Source organism: Mobula birostris, chromosome 3, assembly GCF_030028105.1.
Source record: "Mobula birostris isolate sMobBir1 chromosome 3, sMobBir1.hap1, whole genome shotgun sequence".
In the NCBI taxonomy this organism is placed as follows: Eukaryota; Metazoa; Chordata; class Chondrichthyes; order Myliobatiformes; family Myliobatidae; genus Mobula; species Mobula birostris.
This window is the reverse complement of record NC_092372.1, coordinates 59,622,777-59,643,772: the sequence shown is the minus strand read 5'-3', so window position 1 is coordinate 59,643,772 and position 20,996 is coordinate 59,622,777. Positions and strand designations below refer to the sequence as shown.

Below are 20,996 nucleotides of genomic sequence, written 5' to 3'. Positions count from 1 at the left end.
AATATGTTAAACAGGTAATACATAACAGTCATTTGTTTTAAAAATAATACTTAAAAATATTTCCTAAGTATAGAAGGTAGAGAAGTATGAATAGCCTGGGTGGGAGTGGGGTGGGGGTTGAGGGGAGGAAGGGTTGTAAGGAGATCAGAGAAGTTAGAGATTGTAACCTTGCATGAGCATTTTGAGAGAGCTATGGCCAGCAGATGAGTACCTCGTGGTAGTTGATCAGAAAGTCCTTGTATATATATTCAAAACATTTGGTGCAGTCCTGGAGCCTGAAATGGCTATTTTTAAAAGACTATACTATGTTTCTTTTGATAACCTAATTTTGGAAAATTGCCAATAAATAAATTAATAGCAAAACATACTAAATTTCTCCTTACTGCCCCTTATGCCGCTGGCATTTTAGGCAGCAATGAAGGTCCTCCATCTCTGTCTGTATAGAAGGATTCTTCATCGCTGTTTCATAACAGTTGTTTTCTGACCAGTCAGGGTTGTTAGCCCTGAGGTAAATCCATGATTCTGGAGGACCAGTGGGCCACTCTTAGTCTGGCCTCTACACTTTGACCTGTTTGGCATGAGTGACCTTACCAAGGGCACAAGGCCCTGACTCCACCCAACATAGCTCCTCAGGTCATTGAGGCACAGAAGCCTCCAGCTCCTATGACAAAGTGGTGGTCCCCTCAGAGGAGACGAAATTCAGTGAATAGTTAATTCACTTCAGTTACTGAAATGACTCAGCAATTAGTGCATTGAACATTCCATTTTAATGTTATTGCAAATCAAAAACTATTACATTTTGAATTATAAGGGCAAATGGATTTGCATTTGCCTGATGGCATGACATGACAGTTGCTCTTATATCAAATATCATTTATTGCTGCGTGCTACAGGACATACAGGTAATTGCAGTATGCCATGTAGATACAAGGAAGATTGCTTTGCTTCACTTCTTCTACAGTAGCTGATAAGAAAGCACTTCAGCGAGTCATCTCTAACGCACAGAAGATCATCGGGACACAGCTCCCGGCCCTGGAGGACACCTACAGCTCTCGCTGCCTGAGGAAAGCTACAAGCATCTGTAAGGACAATACACACCCATGCAATCATCTGTTTGAACTTCTCCCATCTGGCAGACATTATAAGATTTTCTATGCCCGCACTTCCAGACTGAAAAATAGCTTTTTCCCCAGAGCTATAATTGCTCTGAACCAATTGATCAAGCATCATCCATAAATTTGTTACATTGCTACTCTAATACTGGTTTTATGGCTGTCATGCCTCTGAGTTGCGCTTTTGTACTGCTGGACATTGCTTGTACTGGCTAGTTACTTGATTTTATTTATTGTTTATTTATTTTATTTGTTTTATAGTACTGAGTATGAGAGTTGCAAACTCATTTTCGCTGTATTGGTACATGACAAATTGCACTATGCAATGACAATAAAGATATTTCAATTTCGATTTCTAACCTTCAACAGCAATTGCTGCGTATGTTTCGGCACAGCCCTGCATATTACAAGCCTCACACTTGTACATCCCTTCATCTTCCTTCTTCAGTCTCTGGATAGTCAAGGTTCTGTTCAGCTTGCCAAGAACAATGCCTGGTCGCACAGAGACACAAGGTGTTAATCAATAAAACTCCATTTCCTGCACAACTCAATGTTTCAATGCAGTGTTGGCAAAGCTGAAAGGACATGCTGAATAACAAGGCACAATAAAACAATCATACAGCCACATTGCCAAGTGTTGCTTTTTCTACTAATACTTACAGTACACTATTTGAAAACTCATACTTAATCATGTATAAATCATGAACAAATCCTTGTTAAAGGAAATAAAAAACAAATTGCAGATGTTAGTCATCCCAAATAAAAATGGAAAATGCTGGAGACACTCAGCAGAACAAATGTTTTTTTTCTCTAATAGGTCAACGATAGCAATGGTGTTGCTTCCTTTAATGATACAGAACCTGAAAATTTCATTACTTTTCCTGCCAATTGCCCTACAATCATCTTCGCATGGTGTAGTTCATTCCTTTACAGAGCTCAAGGGATAATTTAGTGGTCAACATCCACTATGTGCCTTCAGTTGTAGAGGACGCCACATCAGGGGCACTGGATACAATAGACAACCCCAGTAGATTCACAGGTGAAGTGTTGTCTCACTTGGAAAGACTGTTTAGAGCCCCGAATGAAGGGAAGGGAGGAAGTGAAAGGGCAGGTATAGCATTTAGGTCACTTGCAGGGATATATGCCAGAAGGGATATAAGTGGGGAGAGATTAATGGACAAGAGAATCATGGAGGGTACAATTCCTGTGGAAAGCAGAGAGGGGTGGCGGGGGGTGTTAAAGCTGTGTTTGGCATAGGATCCTGTTAAAAATGGTGGAAGTTGCGGAGAATGATGCATTCGATGTGGTGGCTCATGGGGTGGTAGGTGAGGACCAGAGGAATTCTATCCCTGTTAAAGTGGCAGGGAGATAGGGTAAGCATGGACATCCAGGAAATGAGGAGCTGCAGATGAGGGCTGCATCAATGGTGAAGGAAGGGAAAGTCCATTCTTTGAAGAAGGAGGACATCTCTGATGACCTGGAAAGGAAAGCCTCATCCTGGGAACAGAGGCAGTGGAGATGAAGGAACTGGGAAAAGGAAATAGCATTTTTTACAGGAGTACATGTGGGAAGAGGTATAGTCAAGACTGCTGTGGAAATCTGTAGGTTTATAATAAATGACAGTAGACAGTTTCCAGAGATGGAGACAGAGAGATTGAGAAAGGGAAGAATGATGTCAGAAATGGACCAAGTGAATTTAAGGGCAGGATGGAAGTTGGAGTCAAAGTTGATGAAATTGATGAGTACAGCATGGGTGCACGAAGCAATGCCAATGCAGTCATCAATATAGCACAGGAAGACTTGGCGAGCGTTACCAGGGAAAGCTTGGAACATGGACTGTTCTACATCAATAGTGAAAAGGCAGGCATAGCTAGGGCCCATACACGTGCCCATGACTATCCCTTGAGTTTGGAGAAAGTGGGAGGAGCCAAAGGAGACATTGTTGAGAGTGAGGACCAGTTCTGCTCAACAGAGGAGGGTGGTGGTGGAGGAGAACTGCTTGGGACTTTTGTTGAGAAAGAATTGGAGAGCTGTATTACCTTCATGATAGGGGATAGAAGTGTATTGGGACTGGTTATTCATAATGAGGTGGTCGGAGCCAGGGAATTAAAAGTTGTTGAGGAGATTGAGAGCATGTGAAGTATGGGTGGGAAAGAACTGAACCAAAGGGGATAGAATGGAGTAGAGGTATGCGGATACAAGTTCAGTGGGGCAGGAACAGGCAGAGACAATAGGCCTACCCGAACAGACAGATCTTGGGTAGGAGGTAGAAACGAGCGGTGCGGGGTAAGGGAACAATGAGTTTAGTGGCAATGGATGGGAGATCTCCAGAATTGACAAGGTTAGTGACGGTGTTGGAGACAGTTTTCTGATGATCCTGAGTGGGATCCTTTTCAAGGGGTATATAATAGGAGATGTCTGAGAACTGCTGCCTGATCTCAGCATGGTAGAGATCAGTCCACCATAATACAACAGCACACCCTTTGCCTGTGGTTTGATGGTAAGGTTTGGACTGGTGAGAAGAGAGTGGAGGGCAGTGAATTCAGAGGGGGTAAGTTTCAAGGAGGAGAGAGGAGTGCAAAAGTCAAGCAGGTTGATGGCTTGTTGGCAATTGGAGCTGAAAAGATCCAGAGCAGGCAGCAAACCAGAGTGGGGTGTCCAAGAAAAGGAGGATGATTGGAGCCGAGAGAAAGGGTCATCGGTGAGGGGTGGTGAATTGCTGCCAAAGAACTAAATATGATGCAGGGCTTCAATCCAAAACATTGAGAATTCCCTTCCTCCCACAGATGCTGCTTGACCTGCTTCCAATTGAACATTCTAGCATCTGCATTATCTTATGTTTCCAAACAAACACAGATTGGATAACGATTTGCAGTGGCTCTGTAGTCAGTCTAAAGGCTGATTTCGACCTTCCAGTTGCCTTTCACTTCTCTATTCCATTCCCATTCTTCCTTGTATGCCAGTGCCCTACTGTAATGTTGCAAAGAGGGCTATTGTAAGCTTGAGGAAAAGCATGAAATCTTTTGTCTAAGTATGGTACAGCCTTCTAGACTCAATATCAAATTCATTTATCTCAGATACTATGCTTTCTCTGTTTATATCAGCTCTGCTGGTCACTTCTGCTATAGAGGCTCCAACAGTAAGATTTACTCAGTTTTTCCCCTGTCCTTTTCATTACCTGGTCTGCTGAGCAATTTCAACAGCTCCGCACTTCACTGCTTTCACATTACAATATCTTCATAAGCATTCTCTCTTTTGGGCTGCCTAACAACTGTATGTCTTCACCAACAGCTTATCACCTGAGAAACTATTGCTTGATGTTATAGGAAATACTCCCTTTGTCATATCCATCATTCCCTCATAGTCATAGTCATAGTCATACTTTATTGATCCCGGGGGAAATTGGTTTTTGTTACAGTTGCACCATAAATAATAAATAGTAATAAAACCATAAATAGTTAAATAGTAATATGTAAATTATGCCAGGAAATAAGTCCAGAACCAGCCTATCGGCTCAGAGTGTCTGACCCTTCAAGGGAGGAGCTGTAAAGTTTGACGGCCACAGGCAGGAATGACTTCCTATGACGCTCTGTGTTGCATCTCGGTGGAATGAGTCTCTGACTGAATGTACTCCTGTGCCCAACCAATACATTATGTAGTGGATGGGAAACATTATCCAAGATGGCATGCAACTTGGACAGCATCCTACACATCATCCCTACACATAAAACTAACTCATTGCCTCACTTTCTAGCATTGAGAAAGAGACTCCAACCTGGAACATTAATTCTGCTTCCCTTCCCTCAATTTTTTCCTGACCTGCTGAGTGTTCCTGGCACTATATGCTTTTATTTTTTGTAAAGTTTAGTCTTAATCCTTCAACTTTTAAATGTTTCTCCTGTACTGGAATTTTAATCTCAGTTATCGCTTCTTAATATAATTTGGAGGGCATCTCCATGGGACATCGCCAGTGTGAGATAGTGAGCCACATTATGTGGTTGCATGGGTCTCATATGAAGAATCAAGTACGATCTTTAGCTAATGTTGTACACATTTCACAAGCAGTAGTCAAAAAAAGTAATAATCTTTTATTATTTCAAGAGGGGTATGAATTAATGGTGCTACTTCTTATAAGCGTAGTCTTGAAAAAAAGATGATCACAGAAAGATTGACAGTAATTTTTGGATATAACATTGAACAACAACGAGCATCCTACCTGACGCCTCCAGGATCTGCTTCTCATTCTTGTACCATATAATGTGTGGCCTTGGGGCACCAGCTACATCACATCTCATCTCAATAGACGAGCTCATGTTCACCGTTTGGTTTGTCAGGTTCTGAAGCACCAAGGGAGCCTGTTGAGCTGCAGTCAAAGCCAGAAGAGACTTCCATCAACCAATGAGTTTGATACTTGTCAGAAATAATTTTTAGAAATGTTCAATGATAGGATCTGATAACTCTAATTGAATATTGAATGGAGGCAAGTTATACTGATATGTCCTGTCTGAAATGGTGTAAGGGCAGTGGCATTGAAGGGTTGTATTACAGATTGGATATCTGGATGCATTCAGCGGCACGGGGCATGGATTGGTGATGGGTCCACTGCTTGTCTTATCTACATGTACATTAATGATTTGCATGAGAATGTAGATCGCATGGTTAGTAAGTGTAAGGAAAGAGTTAAAGGTGATTCTTCCTTGGTATATGCTGAAATAAAACAGTGAAGGCTTGGACTGGGATTGTTTTGAGAAAGTACAAGAGAACCAGCCAACAGCAACATTTTGAGAAAGTCAAGTCTGCAGCCATAATAGCGGATAATGGTTAAAAGTATGTTTGTCTGGGGAAGGTGAGATCATTGTTCAGGGGCAGGTACTAAGTGCATGGGAAAGTATTAGCATGAGGGGTTTTGAAGGGTATAAAAAGAGGCAATACCTTCTGGAGAGAGAAAAGTAGAGTGAGAAAGAGAGAGAGAGAGAAGGAGGATCCTCTCTTAGGACTGGTGTTAGTGCTAAAGTTGGAGAAGATAGGGACAAATATGTTGTGAGGGTAAGAATATGTCTGGAGGGTAAGAACACGTCAAGAGGGAGAGAGAGAGAAAAGGCTACATGAAAGTTTGGCCGTATTCTGCAGATCAGTTTGTTTAGTGGATGATAAGTATTTGTTTGCTTTCTGTACTGTTAATTCTTCAACAATTTGTTTTTCTTTCTGCATTGCATGTTTTACATAATTCTAATAAAGTAATTTCTTGTGGTCTAACACATTTACAATGTCTCCTTTGTTTGCAAATGCCTATTGCTAAATCAGGAAAGAACACAAAACGTATTTCAAAATATCTTTTGTTTCAGTAAGTTTGCAGATGACAGCACAATTGGTGGTGTAGTTGACAGAGAGGAAAGCTATCTAACATTACAACAACGAGATCTAGATCAACTGTGTCAGTGAGCCAAGGAATGGCAGATGGAACTTGACTCAGACAAGAGCAAAGTGTTACATTTTGGTAGGGGGGCCCTGGAGAGTGCTGTAGAACGAAGAGACTGAGGCATACAAATACATAGTTCCCTGAAAGTGCAGACATGGCTAGGTAGTGTGATTGAAAAGATATTTGGTATCCACAGACGTGAGGTGCAACATTTTCACTCCGGGGGTGGTGGGCATGTGAAAAGCACTGCCAAAGTAGGTTAAGAGACATGTGAACAGGTACTTGGATTGGAACGGTTTAGAGGGATATGGACCAAACTCAGGCAAATGGGACTAGCCCAAGTAGGCAACTTGGTTGGCATGGATGAGTTGGGCTGAATAGCCTGTTTCTGTGCTCTATAACTCATTGGCTCAATAAATAAATATGTATCTGAGCAAGGCCACTATTATTATCATATTGTAAAGATGTTAAAAGTGGATGCCTAAAATAAAAAATAGAAGATCCATTGTCAATGTCTACATTCTTCAACATGACAGACAAAAATGATAGTGTTCCAAAGGTTGCTTCTGATACAACAACTTTTTGTTCACCTTCTACTGAGAGAGTCTTCATGACACAGTGTTTTGCACCTGTCTTTCTATTCTGGGCTTCACAAAGATAAACTCCTTGGTCTTGAAGGGATACATTAATGAAGCTCAGTCCAATGGTGATATTTTCAGTCTTGTGTTCAGAACTCATCTTCCAGGCCACCTCCTGAGCGTTGTGTTTGAGGTGCTCACAAGAGAAGATGGCTGGGGTGCCACGGTAGCTTTGGAGGGTTGTTGGATGAAGCTTATACCACCTTAAGTTCTCATATATAAATCGGTCAGCTCTGCACTGAAGAGATACATTGTCCTTTTCAATAGGATGATCAGTAGGGTGCAAGTTCATTTCAAGGCCCTCTGAGAAAAACAGACATGCAACAATTATTTTTGCTCTGTTATGAACCAATGATTCAAAGTGACTCTAGATGTATGATGCAATCACTTTCAAAGATCAGTAAAGACCTACACACAAACGTTTTGCTGTTTACTAATAGATACATGAATTAGACGTTATCTTTTGGAAAGTACATTATATAACGTTGAAGCGCAGAAGACGTTTCTGATGCGTTCTAAAGTTGTAGGATTAAAGTAGCTTTTAATTATAAATCTATTTTTCCTTACTTAGATTCAGTCATTTTATTTTAAATGTAGTGTATTCAGTTAAGGGACTTCAATTCAAAGCAGTTAAACTAACAAAGTTATCCATGGTCAAACATTGTAATCAGTAACATAGTAAATACAGAGAGCTCCAACAAATGGAGGAGAACAAGATATAATATCTGAAGCTGGAATAAGAAATGGAGACTAAGGAGAGAACATTCTATTATTCAAGAAGCTTCCACACAGTTGCTTTAATTAATATACATTAATTAATGTATTCAATCAACTCTCCAAATAATCTCAATAATCTCCAAAAAGGAAACTTCTCCTTACAATTTACAGAATTATACGTATTTATTCCTGTGAAGCATTTTGAGAGCATAAGGCTTGCAGAGTATTCTTAAATTATAAAAAGGTCAGAATACATATTTTACTTAAATGTCTGAGAAAAAATCTTCAGACTAAGCTTTAATAAAACAGAACTAGCCTTCACCAAAACTAGTTCCTGTAACCTAATGAGGTCACATAAAATTACTTTCATTGCAGGAAGTAATAAGATGTCTAGATTACTCACTCTCTGAATTTTGGCAGAACTAACTCCAATTAGACTTAAATGGAATTAATTCATTAGTAAAATGATTTTATGAAAAAGAAATAAGATTCATGAAATGCAATGAGTCATTATTTACATGGCTGTATTACTAAGGTATGTATATTTGCATCTTTTGGTTTCAGAGAAATCATTGCACTAGGTTTTGCTAACTAAATTTCTTCAGAATCATTGGATGCTGCCCTAACCCACTTTAACAGTGTCTACTTGGTCTACAATCATTGGGCCAAACTTACAGAAGTCAGAAATCAGAGATGCGAAGAAGTTTGACAGTCCCCATGCAGGATTCTTGAAAGGTTAACTTGCAAGTTGAGTTGGTGATAAGGAAGGCAAATGCAATGTTAGACCATAAGACATTGGAGCAGTATTGGGCCATTTGGTCCATTGAGTCTACTCCGTCATTCTATCATGGCTGATTTACTATCACTCTCAACCCTAATCTCCCGCCTTCTCCTTGGAACATTTGATGCCCTGACTAATCAAGAACCTATCAACCTGCGCTTTAAATATACCCAATGACATGGCTTCCATAGCCATCTGTGGCCATATGTCAGCATACATTTCAAGAGGACTAGAATAGAAAAGCAAAGATGTAATGCTGAGGCTTTATAAGACTATAAGACCAAAAGATATAGGAGCAGAATTAGGCTATTTGCCCCATAGTCTGCTCCGCCATTTCATCGTGTCTGATCCAATTTTCCTCTCAGTCCCAATTTCCTGCCTTCTCCTGTATTCCCCAATGCCCTGACCAATCAATTATCTATCTACCTCTCCCTTAAATATACATTAGCACTTGGCCTCCACAGTTGCTTGTGGCAAAGAATTCCACAGATACACCACTCTCTGGCTAAAGAAATTCCTCCTCATCTCCATTCTTAAAGGACGCTCCTCTATTCCGAGGCTGTGTTCTCTGATCTTTCCACCATAGGAAACATCCAGTCGACATCCACTCTATCAATACCTTTCACCATTCGATGGCTTTCAATGAGATCACCCCTTATTCTTCTGAATTTTAGTAAATACAGCTCCAGAGCCATCAAACCCATTTCATATGATAAGCCATTCAATCCTGGAATCATTTTCGTGAAACTCCTTTGAACCCTCTCCAGGTTCAGCACATCCTTTCTAAGAAAAGGGGACCAAATCTACTCACAATATCCCTAGTGAGACCTCACGGGTGCATTACATTCTTGCTTTTATATTCTAGTCCTCTTGAAATGAAATATTTGCCTTCCTCACCACAAACTCAACCTGTAAATTAACCTTTAGGGAATCCTGCACAAGGACACCCAAGTCCCCTTGCGCTGCTGCTTTTTGTATTTTCTCTCCACTTAGAAAATAATCAACTCTTTAACTTCTTCCACCAAAGTGCATGATCATACACTTCCCGATACTGTGTTCCATCTGCCACTTCTTTGCCCGTTCTCCTTATCTGCCTAAGTCCTTCTGTAGCCTCTCTACTTCCTCAAAATTGCCTGCCCCTCTACCTATCTTCGTATTGTCTGCTATCTTTGCAACAAAGCCATCAATTCCATCATCCAAATCATTAACATATAACGTAAAGAGAGTCGGTCCTAATATAGACCCTTGTGGAACACCATTAGTCACTGGCAGCCAAAAAGAAAAGGCTCCCCTTATTCCCACTCTTCCACCTGCCAATCAGGCCACTGCTTTATCCATACTACAATCTTTCCTATAATACCATGGGCTTGTAGCTTGATAAGCAGCCTCATGTTTGCCACCTTGCCAAAGGTCTTCTGAAAATCCAAGTACACTACATCAACTGACTCTCCTTTGTCTATTCTGCTTGTTATTTCTTCAAATAATTCCAACAGATGTGTCAATCCAGATTTTCCCTTGAGGAAACCATGCTGACTATAGCTTATTTTATGATGTGCCTCCAAGTACCTGAGACCTGATCCTTAATAATCCACTCCAGCATCTTCCCAGCCCCTAAGGTCAGACTAACTGGGCTCTAATTTCCTTTCTTCTGCCTCTCTTCTTGAAGAGTGGAGTGACATTAGCAATTTTCCAGTCTTCTGGAGCCTTTCCAGAATCTAGAGTTTCTTGAAAGGTAATTACTAATGCCTCCACAATCTCTTCAGCCACGTCCTTCAAAGTCTTGGTGTGTACACTCTCTGGTACAAGTGACATTTCTACCTTCAGACCTATCAGCTTCCCAAGAACCTTCTCTCTAGAAATGGTAACTTCACACACTTCATGACTTCTGACACCTGGAACTTGCACCATACTGCCTTCCACAGTGAAGAACTGATGCAAAATATTTACTCAGTTTATCTGCATTTCCTTGTTCCCCAATACCTCTCCAGCATCATTTTCCAGCCATCCGATATCCACTCTTGCCTCTCTTTTACACTTCATATATCTTAAAAATCTTTTGGTATTCCCTTTAATATTATTGGCAAGCTTACTTTTATATTCCATCTTTACCTTCTTAATGACATTTTTAGTTGTCTTCTGTTGATTTTTCAAAGGATCCCAATCTTTTAATTTCCAACTAATTTTTGCTCTGTTATGTATCCACTCTTTGGCTTTTATGTTGGCTTTGACTTCTCCTGTTAGCCACTTTTGCCTTTAGAAGACTTACTTCCTCTTTGGGATGTTTATATCCAGTCCCTTCAAAATTGCTTCCAGAAAATCCAGCCATTGCTGCTCTGCCATCATCCCTCCCAATGTTGTTTTCCAGTCAATTCTGGCCAGCTCCTCGCTTTAATCCTCTCTTTGTTCGTAATTCCTTTTACTCCTCTGTAATACTGATACATCTGACTTAAGCTTCTCCTTCTCAAATTTCAGGGTGAATTTGATCATATTATGATCACTTTCTCCTCAGGTTTCTTTTACCTTAAGCTCTCTAGTCAATTATGGTTTATTGCGCAACACCCAATCCAGAATATCTGAATTCCTTCTGGGCTAAATCATGAACTGCTCTAAAAAGCCATCTCATAGTCATTCTGGAAACCCCCCCTCTTGGAATCCAGCACCAAACTGATCTTCCCAATCTACCTGCTATTGAAATCCCCCATGATTTTTGTAACATTGCCCTTTTGGCATGTATTTTCTGTCTCCCATTGTAATTTATAGACCACATCCATACTGTTGTTTTGGAGTCTGCATACAACTCCCATCAGGGTCTTTTTACCCCTGCAATTCCTTAATTCTATCTACGAAGATTCAACACCATTCCACCCTAAGTCACCTATAATCTTCTTTCAGCCATGATTCAGTGATGCCTACAACATCATACATACCAATCTGCAACTGCACTACAAGTTCATCACCTTATTTCATAAACTGTGAGCATTCAAATACAACACCATCAGTCCTGTATTCACCCTTCACCATTTTGTCAGGCTTTTACGTTGCAACTCATCCAGTGAACAGCATTTTACCCTGTCAACAGCCTCTCCTCACTACACATTGCCTCTTTGTACACTCATCTTCTGCACTATCATCCACATTTTTTTAATGATAATTCTTACACTGAAGTATAGGCAGCACAGGAAACTAGCTGCACCATGTTTTGATTGTAAACTTTGTCTGAGGTCTTACCAACATCTACCTCCACAATCTCTCCACTAACTGTTCTGGCACTCTGATTCTCATCCTCCTGCGAATCTAGTTTAAACCTCACCATTAACAAACCTTCCCACTAGAATATTAGTATCCCTCCAGTTTAGATGCAAACTGTCCCTTCTGTACAGGTCTCACCTTCCCTGGAAGCTAGCCCGATGATCCAAAAATCTTGTGCCCTCCCTCTTACACCAACTCCTTAGCCACGTACTACACTGTATAATCTTCCTAGTTCTGCCTCATGAGCACATAACACAGTAGCAGTCCTGAGATCACAACCCCACAGCTCCTGCCTTTTAACTTAGCACCTAACTCCCTGAATTCCCTTTGCAGAACCTAGTCACTTGTCCTACCCCTGTCACTGGTACCTACATGGACCACAGCTTCTGGCTGTCCAAAGGAGGTTCACAAGAATAATTCTGGGTATGAAAGGGTTAATATATGAGGAGAGTTTGATAGCTCTGGGTCTATACTCGCTGCAGTTTAGATGAGGTGGGGGGGGGGGGTTTCATTGAAATCTGTCGAATACTGAAAAGCCTAGACAGAGTGAATGTGGAGAGGATATTTCCTATAATGGTGAATCTCAGACCAGAGTGCACAATCTCAGAATAGAGGGAAATCCCTTTAGAACATAGATTAGGAGGAATTTCTTTAGCCAGAGAGTGGTGAATCTATGGAATTCATCTTATGGTCTTACGTTTTACTTACAAAAAACAACTAAGCAGTGTTTCTGTTATTGTGCACTGTTTATATTGTTTTCAAATCTCCAAATGCACCCCCGCACAGACCTTTCGGATGGGATTTGTTTCAATGAGATGCTGCTGCGGATATGACATACTTACTGGTTACAGGAAAGAAGATAACCCTCTGATCCTCTCCCACTTTGTTAACAGCCCGACATCTGTACATGGCGCAGACTTTTGCTACTTGAATCACAAGAGTACTGACCACCTACAAGATCGGAAAAATAGAGCCTTACACGTAATGAATTCAAAATAAGCTCAGATATCAGTATCTCCACTGACAAAAGAAGTCTCGTTAGAAATGAACAGCTGCAAAGCAATGAAATCAAAATGTCACATTCAAGATGTTAGTTCGTACCTACAATTATTGCTAGGCAATTACTGCTCAACTTAATTTATATACTTATTAATATGTTGTAATCATTGGAGTTAACATTCTTAAATGCTTGTTCAGCTAAAGGTTTTTAAAACTGTTAATTCACCTTATGCTTCCCTTCAAGGAACACAGTTCGAGGTTCTGAACTTTCTATCTTGTTGCTGCCATGATTGTCTGTGATATTCCTCCAGTTTTCATTTTCATTCGATTTATTGGGAGCTCCCAATTCTCTCTGATAACTATTGGGAAGAATTTGACATCATCATTTAATCATTTTCAAATGACATCCCCAAAATAAAAACGTCAGTACTTCTGATGACTTGCACAATAATTGTATTCCTCCGTCTCAATGGGAATAAATTCTAAATTATACGATTCACTGAAGTACTTGTGATATCAGCATATCTGCTAAAGGAATAGAAAGCTCATTTTGTGACCAGCTTGGTCACCAAATAACTAGAATTATTTTCCTAATAGTCATTCAGAAATTACAGTCAAAAAGGATTAGATTGAGCTGGGGGGGGGGGGGGGGTTAACTCCTTAGTTTTCACAGATGCACAATTCAATAATCCTAAATAACAAACCCAAAAGATGGCAATTCATCCTTAGTCACTTGCATTACATACATAACATGGCAGAAGCTGTGCACTGTACTCTCTTTCTGAAGCTGAAGTACACTGGCATGTTTGGAATCAGTGCTAAAAAAGAAGTCTCATTGCTGACACTGAGGTAAATGCTCCATAAAGATCTATCAATCTCTGTTGTGAGAATTGTCTGCCTTATGATGTCTGCAACTGCAAAATAACAGCTCAGTAGATACATAAATTAGTCCTTTAGAGCCAAATGGTTCATTAAGTAGTGAATTCTGTTTGCCAACACAATTAAAAACTTAACCAGACCTCAGTCAGAGCATAGACCTAGTTAATAATTGCTTTGGGCCTAGTTTATAATTACCTCAAATTAACTTTGCTTGAGGTGAAAAAGAAACAACAAAGTGAGCTACCTGAAGGTACAGAGAATTGATATTGACAACTTCAGGATTTCTGGAGATGCACAAGAACTTGGTTTGTTGTCAAATTCAGACACTAACAGTGGTGAAAGCCAATAGTTCTATGATCATTACCATTATAAAACATGGACATTAACATCAATGGAACAGATTTCAGAACCAGGAGAACAATAAGCAACAATCACTGTACTTCATGTTTAGCACTAACTACCAAGGAATAATATTTCCCCCATGGAAATTAAAGAATATATGGAATTATTCATATATTCATATATATCTGAAACAGGTTGCAGATATAAGAAAGTAAAATAAATATATTTGTATATTGTGTGAAATTAAATGCAATGAGAACTAAAATACAAAGGCTAGAATTAATTTTTTTCAATACTTGTTAAGATAAGAATTTTCTTTTTCCTACTTGCCTCCTTGATTAAGTATTATTTAAAAATTATGAAATTTCAAAAACAGAAGAGATTCTGTGGATACTGGAAATCCAGAATAACGCACACAAAATGCTGGAGGAATTCAGCAGGTCAGGCAGCATCTATGGAAATGAATAAAGAGTCGATATTTTGGGCCAAGACCCTTCATCAGGATCTTGCTTTTATTCCTCTCCATAGATGCTGCCTGACCTGCTGAGTTCCTCCAACATTTTGTGTGTGTGTTATTAAATTTCTTTTTTTAATTAACGTTTCAAGTCAAGTCAAGTCACTTTTTATTGTCATTTCAACCATAACTGCTGGTACAGAACGTAGTAAAAATGAGACAACATTTTCCAGGACCATGGCGCTACATGAAACAATACAAAAACTACACTAAACTACATAAGAAAAAACACAAAAACTACACTAGACTACAGACCTATCGAGGACTGCATAAAGTGCACAAAACAGTGCAGGCACTACAATAAATAATAATAAATAATAAACAAGACAGTAGGCACAGTAGAGGGTATAGACAAAAATGAGGAAGTTTTCAGTATTGAATCGATAACTGTATATACTTCTGTTTTTGGATTTAGAATTTTGTACTTCCCTCACACTGAGGTAATTAGGACAGAATATTAATCTTATATATATGCAACATGCTCTGTCTATCTCCTGTTATGTTTTACATGTTTGGAGTGAGTTATTAATGATATACATACCATTCAATATATAGCACAATCGGTGTATTAGTATACGGCCTCAAGAAAAAAATCAAAATTCAGAATATTAGTCAAGCTCCTTAAGTGACTTCAAATTAGGATGCATCGAAGGAAGTACCTATTTTTGGAAGCATGGCTTTGATAAATGAGTTTTGTTGCCAGAGATAATTCAAGTTCTAAGGAAGATGAGGAGACAGAGAAACTACTGAAGTTCTCAATAAGATTCTTGCTTCCGTGATTGGAAAGGGAAAACAATAGGGGAGGTGGAGGAAAGACCTAGTGGAAGTGAGTGGCCAAACAAACAACAGGAAAGCAGATTGCCCAGGATTGTCATACAGGAAGTCTACCGGACCTTCTGCTAGGGCAAGATAAGAACTAGTGTGGGAGGCTGTCACTCATTCTAAACATCAATCAGTTCACTTCCTCTACAATGAATACATCTTGCAGACAAACAAAGTCAAGTTTTTTTGTCTCCATAATGCAGCTGACTGTTTTACAAATGGGTATGCATTAAATTGCTTGCTGTATGGCTACATACCAATAGTTCTCAGATCCCTTTAGAGATGCTATTAATTTTGTAACTCAGCTTACTGAAACATGTTGCATCTGCTAAATAAAATAAATATCCCATACACAAAAATAACAATATTTCACATCAGAACTTGTTCACTTTTATAAGAAAGAATAACAGTTGAGGTCTATAAGATCTACAAGCAGGAGTAGGTCATCCAGCCCTGGTGTCTGCTCTGCCAGTGAGCTCCTCATTGATTATTTACGTCAATGACACTTTCCTCAACTAACCCCATAATCCTGACCCTTAATATTAAAAAAAATCTATTGACCTCTGTCTAAAATACATTGAATGACTGAGAAACCTCAGTCCTCATGGGTAAAGAAATTCACAGACTCATGGAAATTTCTTCTCAAATTATCCCTGGATGACTGAACCTTATTTTGAGACTGTACATCATTTCAAGGGCAAAAAAGAACTCAAACTTCAGTCTACCTCATTAACCCCAGTCAGAATTTTGGGTTTCAAACAAATCACCCCTTGTTTTAACTGCTAGAGAATATATGCTCTCTTTATCTTTCCTCAGACTGCAAGATCAGATCTTGTACGATAGTATTCAATGCACAGTCTCCCTGTAGCCTAAAATAAATGGTGGCAGGTATCTGTACTCTGTACCCAAATTCTATTGGAACATACCGTTTGCTCTCCTAATTGCTTGTGGTTTAGGCATGTTAACTCTCAGTGATTCATGTGCAAGGACACCTGTATCTCTCTAAAAGCCAAGACCTCTCAAGCTCTCACTATGTAAAAGTTTCTGAAACAAATGAAAAATAAATAATCCCTATTAGAACCATAGTGAATTAAGTACCATGGTTCAAGTAAAAAAAAGAGAACATAGAAGAGTACAGCACTGGAAGAGGTCCCTTGGCCCACAATATTGTGCTGAACTAATTAAATATATAAACAATTGCACAACTAATCTAAATTCTTCTGCATATACAGAGTCCATACCCTTCTTCTTGCTGCACATTTATGTGCCTATCTAAGAGCCTCTTGAACACTTCTATTAACTTTTCCATCACCACAACCCCACAAGCTCTGGCAGTACATTCCAGGCACCCACCATTCTCTGTGCAAAAAAACTTGCCCACACACATCCTTTTAATTTACCCCCTCTCATCTTAGATGCATGTGCTTTGATATTAGACATTTCAACCCAGGGGAAAAGATGCTGGTTGTCTATTTCATATATGCCTCTCATAATCTTATAAATCTCTAACAGATCTTCCCTCAGCATCTGCTGCTCCAGAGAAAACAACCCGAGATTGTCCAACCACTCATTAGACCATTTGAGCATCCTGATAATCCACTTCTGCATCCTCTCTAAAGTTTCAACATCCTTCCTATAATGGGGAGGACAGAACCAAATGCAATAATCTAGATGTGTCTTAGCTATTGTTCCACAAAACTGCAAGTAGAATCAAATATGCATTTCCTAAAGTTTATCAACTGGATTTCATTACAAATTTCATAATATTATTTAGTTCTTACTTGTAGGAGAAGCTACAGTTCTCTACGGGCTGCCATTCCCAAATAATGCTGCTAGGAGCAGGAATGCCATATGCCGTGCAGGTCAATGGCTGCCTACTTCCGTAGCTGTGAAAGTCAGTATGCGTCGCCACTTCTTTCTCATGAATCTCTGGAGGAACTGTAAAATATTGAACCACAATTTTAGAAGCCGAATGCTTGTGAATAAGTGTCAACAGGGTCACAGGAGATCCTGCATTTGCTAGAAATCTTGAGCAGCACACACAAAATGCAGGAGGAATACAGCAGGTCAGGCAGCATCTATTGAGGAAAATGAGTAGTCAATGTTTTAGGCCAAGAGGGATCTCAGCCCAAAAGATAGTCTGTTCATTTTCCTCTTTAGTTCCTCCAGTATCTTGTGTGTGTTGTTCAACAAGGTAAACTATTGAGATGCAGACTGACCCAAGATATCCAAGTACTCGTATCTCCTGTTGTCAAAATTAAATGCAGTTGAAATCATACATTTGTAGCCAATTTTAAATTATGGATAAAATAGTTATAGTATTTTAATGCACTGAGAGATGTGCTCAAAATTATTTCTGAATGAACTTAAAAATGGATAGAAGCAGATTGCCCAGTTAACGCAATTGTTAGTCCCACTAAAATTTCAAACCTGATACTTTGTAGGAGAAAATATGTTTACAATCAGTAAATCAACCAGGTTAATCAATTTAAATTGAATTATTCAATTGTTATTATTAGAATAGCATCAGAGAACTTCTCTGATATACGGTACAGTCATAGAGTTAGAGAGCAATAGGGCATGGAAACAGAAAGATTGGCCCAATTTGTCCATGCCAGCCAAGATATCCATCTAAGCTCATCCCATTTGGTCCATATCCCTGAACCTTTCCTTTCCCTGCACCATCGTGTCTTTAGTGATTGAAAAGATCAGCCCAACCTAATCCAATATTCCAACATTTGGTCCATAATTTTGCATATCATATGTCTTCAAGGACACATTTAAATACTTTTGCCTCTACTGCCCTTTCAGATTGTGAGTTCCAAACCCTTACCAAAGGTAAAAACATTCCAGCTCATCTTCACACTGATTTTACTGTAAATTATTGCATTGCCCTCTTTTAGAAATAAAATCAATACACTTGTTAAATTATCTTCTATTACAGCTCTTCCCACTCTCCTGTAATGCATATTTGAATCTATCTATACCAAAAAAAGACTTGATTATATGTACAATGAAATGACTGTGCCATATTGATTTGGAATAATGAATTTGGAATGAGTTCTTTATATAATGAACTAAAAGCAATTAAATCATGCTGAGAAATAGTTCAGCATATCTTCTTTAGTCAACATGCATTAAAATCTCAATTGTTGTCTACTTTATGTATAGTTTATGATTTTTGCCAACCATATTCTCTTTCATTTAATGATCTTCAACATTTACTTGAGATACTTCAGCCAAGAAACAGCTTGTGATTACAGAAGTGCTTACCATTTACTATGAGTTGAACTGTGTGTTGTTGCTCTTCATTTGACATTGGATTTCTAAGTATAATTGTGTAATTCCCAGCATCCTTTTCTGTCACACCACTGATGATCAATGTATATCCAATTTGCTTTATCTTGTAGTGATCTTTGCTTATTGGTCTTCCATTCTTGGTCCTTAAAAAAGAATCCATTGGTAATTGTTCTGAAACACTTCAGGGAGTTTGTTAGACTGTGTTCACATCAACAAAAAAAGTTGGTCCTTTTGTGTATTTTCCTTTACAGAGCAATCTTAAGAAAACGTTTGATATGTGTATAGTAACATATTAGAAATAAACATTGAACGATGTTTGATATGGAACAAAGAGCTGTTGATTAAATTAACTTCTATTAGAAAATGCAGAAGGTTTTATAGCTTCCTTTTTAAAATATTTTCTTTTAACATGACTTCAGCTGATCAGGTCATCTGGTTCATTCAAATTACCTAACAAAGAAAAACACTGCATGTTTATATTATATCAAGGTTACTAATATATTTGATATTAAACATATGAAATTCTTACAAAGCATGGTTTGATTGGTTTATCCATTTTGATGCATTATAACAAAATTGTCTTAAGTTTTGGAAACAAAATATTCACCATAAAGTTTAATTTATTCTATTTGTTCAAAGGCATTCATCATTTCATGTAAATATGTCAAAATGAATAATACAATGATAATTTCATTTAGTCATATAAATATATATATGAAATGCTTTAGTATACATCTCTGAAAATTAACTGTCATTAATTACTTATGTCATTTATTTAGCAATTACCATTTCACTTCTGGTTGGGGATAGCCTGTGACCTTCACAGGAATTTTGACATTCCTTTCTTTCAACACTGTCTCAATTATTGAACTGGCTTTGTGATCTATGAAGATGAAGGGTTTCTCTGAAAGCACAGAATGAAAACAAAGTCAGATCCACAATGGTAATGTTCTTATTGAAAACATTGGGCTAGGGAATTTTTGAGCTGCAGAAGACATGACACTGTTTATGTAAGACAGCATTCTTCATTATATTTGTGTGAGCGCTTTGGGAAAACAAATGCTAACATGTAATGAAACTGTGTGAAGGCTGGGCTTCTCACCCTGTAAAAATGATGTGAAGATTGCTCAGTTGTCAAGAAAATGCACATTTATTTTTGTAGAAATGCTATTCTCCAAACAAATTACAGATGCCTTACTTGATGACCCAAAAGCACATTTTCAGCTAACATTAGAGCGCTGTCAGCTCATTCTTTACATTGTCAAATGAAGTTCTGAATTGTGGTGCTTTGCAGAAACTCTTGATTCAGCCTAACTTTTGTCAGTCATAAGACCATAAGAAGATAAGGCATAGGAGCAGAACTGGTCTGTTCAGTTCATCAAGTCTGCTCCACCGTTTATCGGCATGGCTGATTTACTATCCCTCTCAACCCCATTTGGCTGCTTTGGTGCCCTTACTAAATCACCCTCCACTTTAAGTATACCCAATGACTTGTTTTTTTTTAAATTGTTAATAGTGCTTTACTTTTAAAATATTTTAAAAGCAATTCCACATAGTGGATGTATTTCAAAGCATATGATACAGAATATATCTTACCGTGGATAATAACATCAATGCTGTGCTCCATTGACATCATTCCACTGGAAGCATGGCATATATATCTGCCTCCATCTCTTTTTATCACGTTATCTATAATCAGAATGCTTGACAGTTCCAGGCCTTGCGATAATTCTTGCTTCTGATTTTTGAAGAATAAGTGGGGATTCTGCTATAATAAACAGAAGTCATGTTTATGAAAGGTCCAATATAATTCAGTTCAAATTTGCTGAATAAACTCTGGTTTATATAGATGTAGGTTCTCCTATTGCAATAACATCACTATCATGCTAGGTTGACTCACTTGACAGTAGTCTTATAGCTAAAAGTTTGAATTTTAATGTCATTCCTGGGCTTAATTTGCATAACTAGTACAGGTTAAGTACCCTTATGCGAAATTTCATAATCCAAAAGCCTTTGAAGTCCAAATTTTTTCCGAGCGATGACATGACTTCACAAAGGAAATTTCCATCAGGCACTGGGAAAGTTCCCAGATGATGCACAGGTCTCTGTGCATCACAGACAGCTCTGAGAAATAACCTCACATACGTAATGAATTGAAGTTAATGAAAAATAGAAAAATGCTGCATAAAGTGAAAAATGATCTCGATCACGTGTTGAAAGAATG

General features: G+C 38.6%; 1 protein-coding gene across 2 annotated transcripts in view; it reads right to left on the bottom strand.

Annotated features, from left to right (window-relative positions):
• Positions 1 to 20,996, bottom strand: part of kdr (kinase insert domain receptor (a type III receptor tyrosine kinase)) — a 67,509-nt gene that overhangs the window by 27,268 nt on the left and 19,245 nt on the right. Inside the window, exons 7-15 of one of the 2 annotated variants that reach the window (XM_072252696.1) lie at positions 20,369 to 20,540; positions 19,559 to 19,676; positions 18,746 to 18,915; positions 17,254 to 17,410; positions 13,142 to 13,274; positions 12,759 to 12,867; positions 7,122 to 7,472; positions 5,329 to 5,475; positions 1,473 to 1,604 (exon numbers count right to left, since the gene is read on the bottom strand). In XM_072252696.1, the coding sequence (XP_072108797.1) occupies positions 1,473 to 1,604; positions 5,329 to 5,475; positions 7,122 to 7,472; positions 12,759 to 12,867; positions 13,142 to 13,274; positions 17,254 to 17,410; positions 18,746 to 18,915; positions 19,559 to 19,676; positions 20,369 to 20,540 (1,489 nt within the window). The remainder of the gene's footprint in view (positions 1 to 1,472; positions 1,605 to 5,328; positions 5,476 to 7,121; positions 7,473 to 12,758; positions 12,868 to 13,141; positions 13,275 to 17,253; positions 17,411 to 18,745; positions 18,916 to 19,558; positions 19,677 to 20,368; positions 20,541 to 20,996) is intronic. The other variant, XM_072252697.1, reaches the window with a different exon arrangement.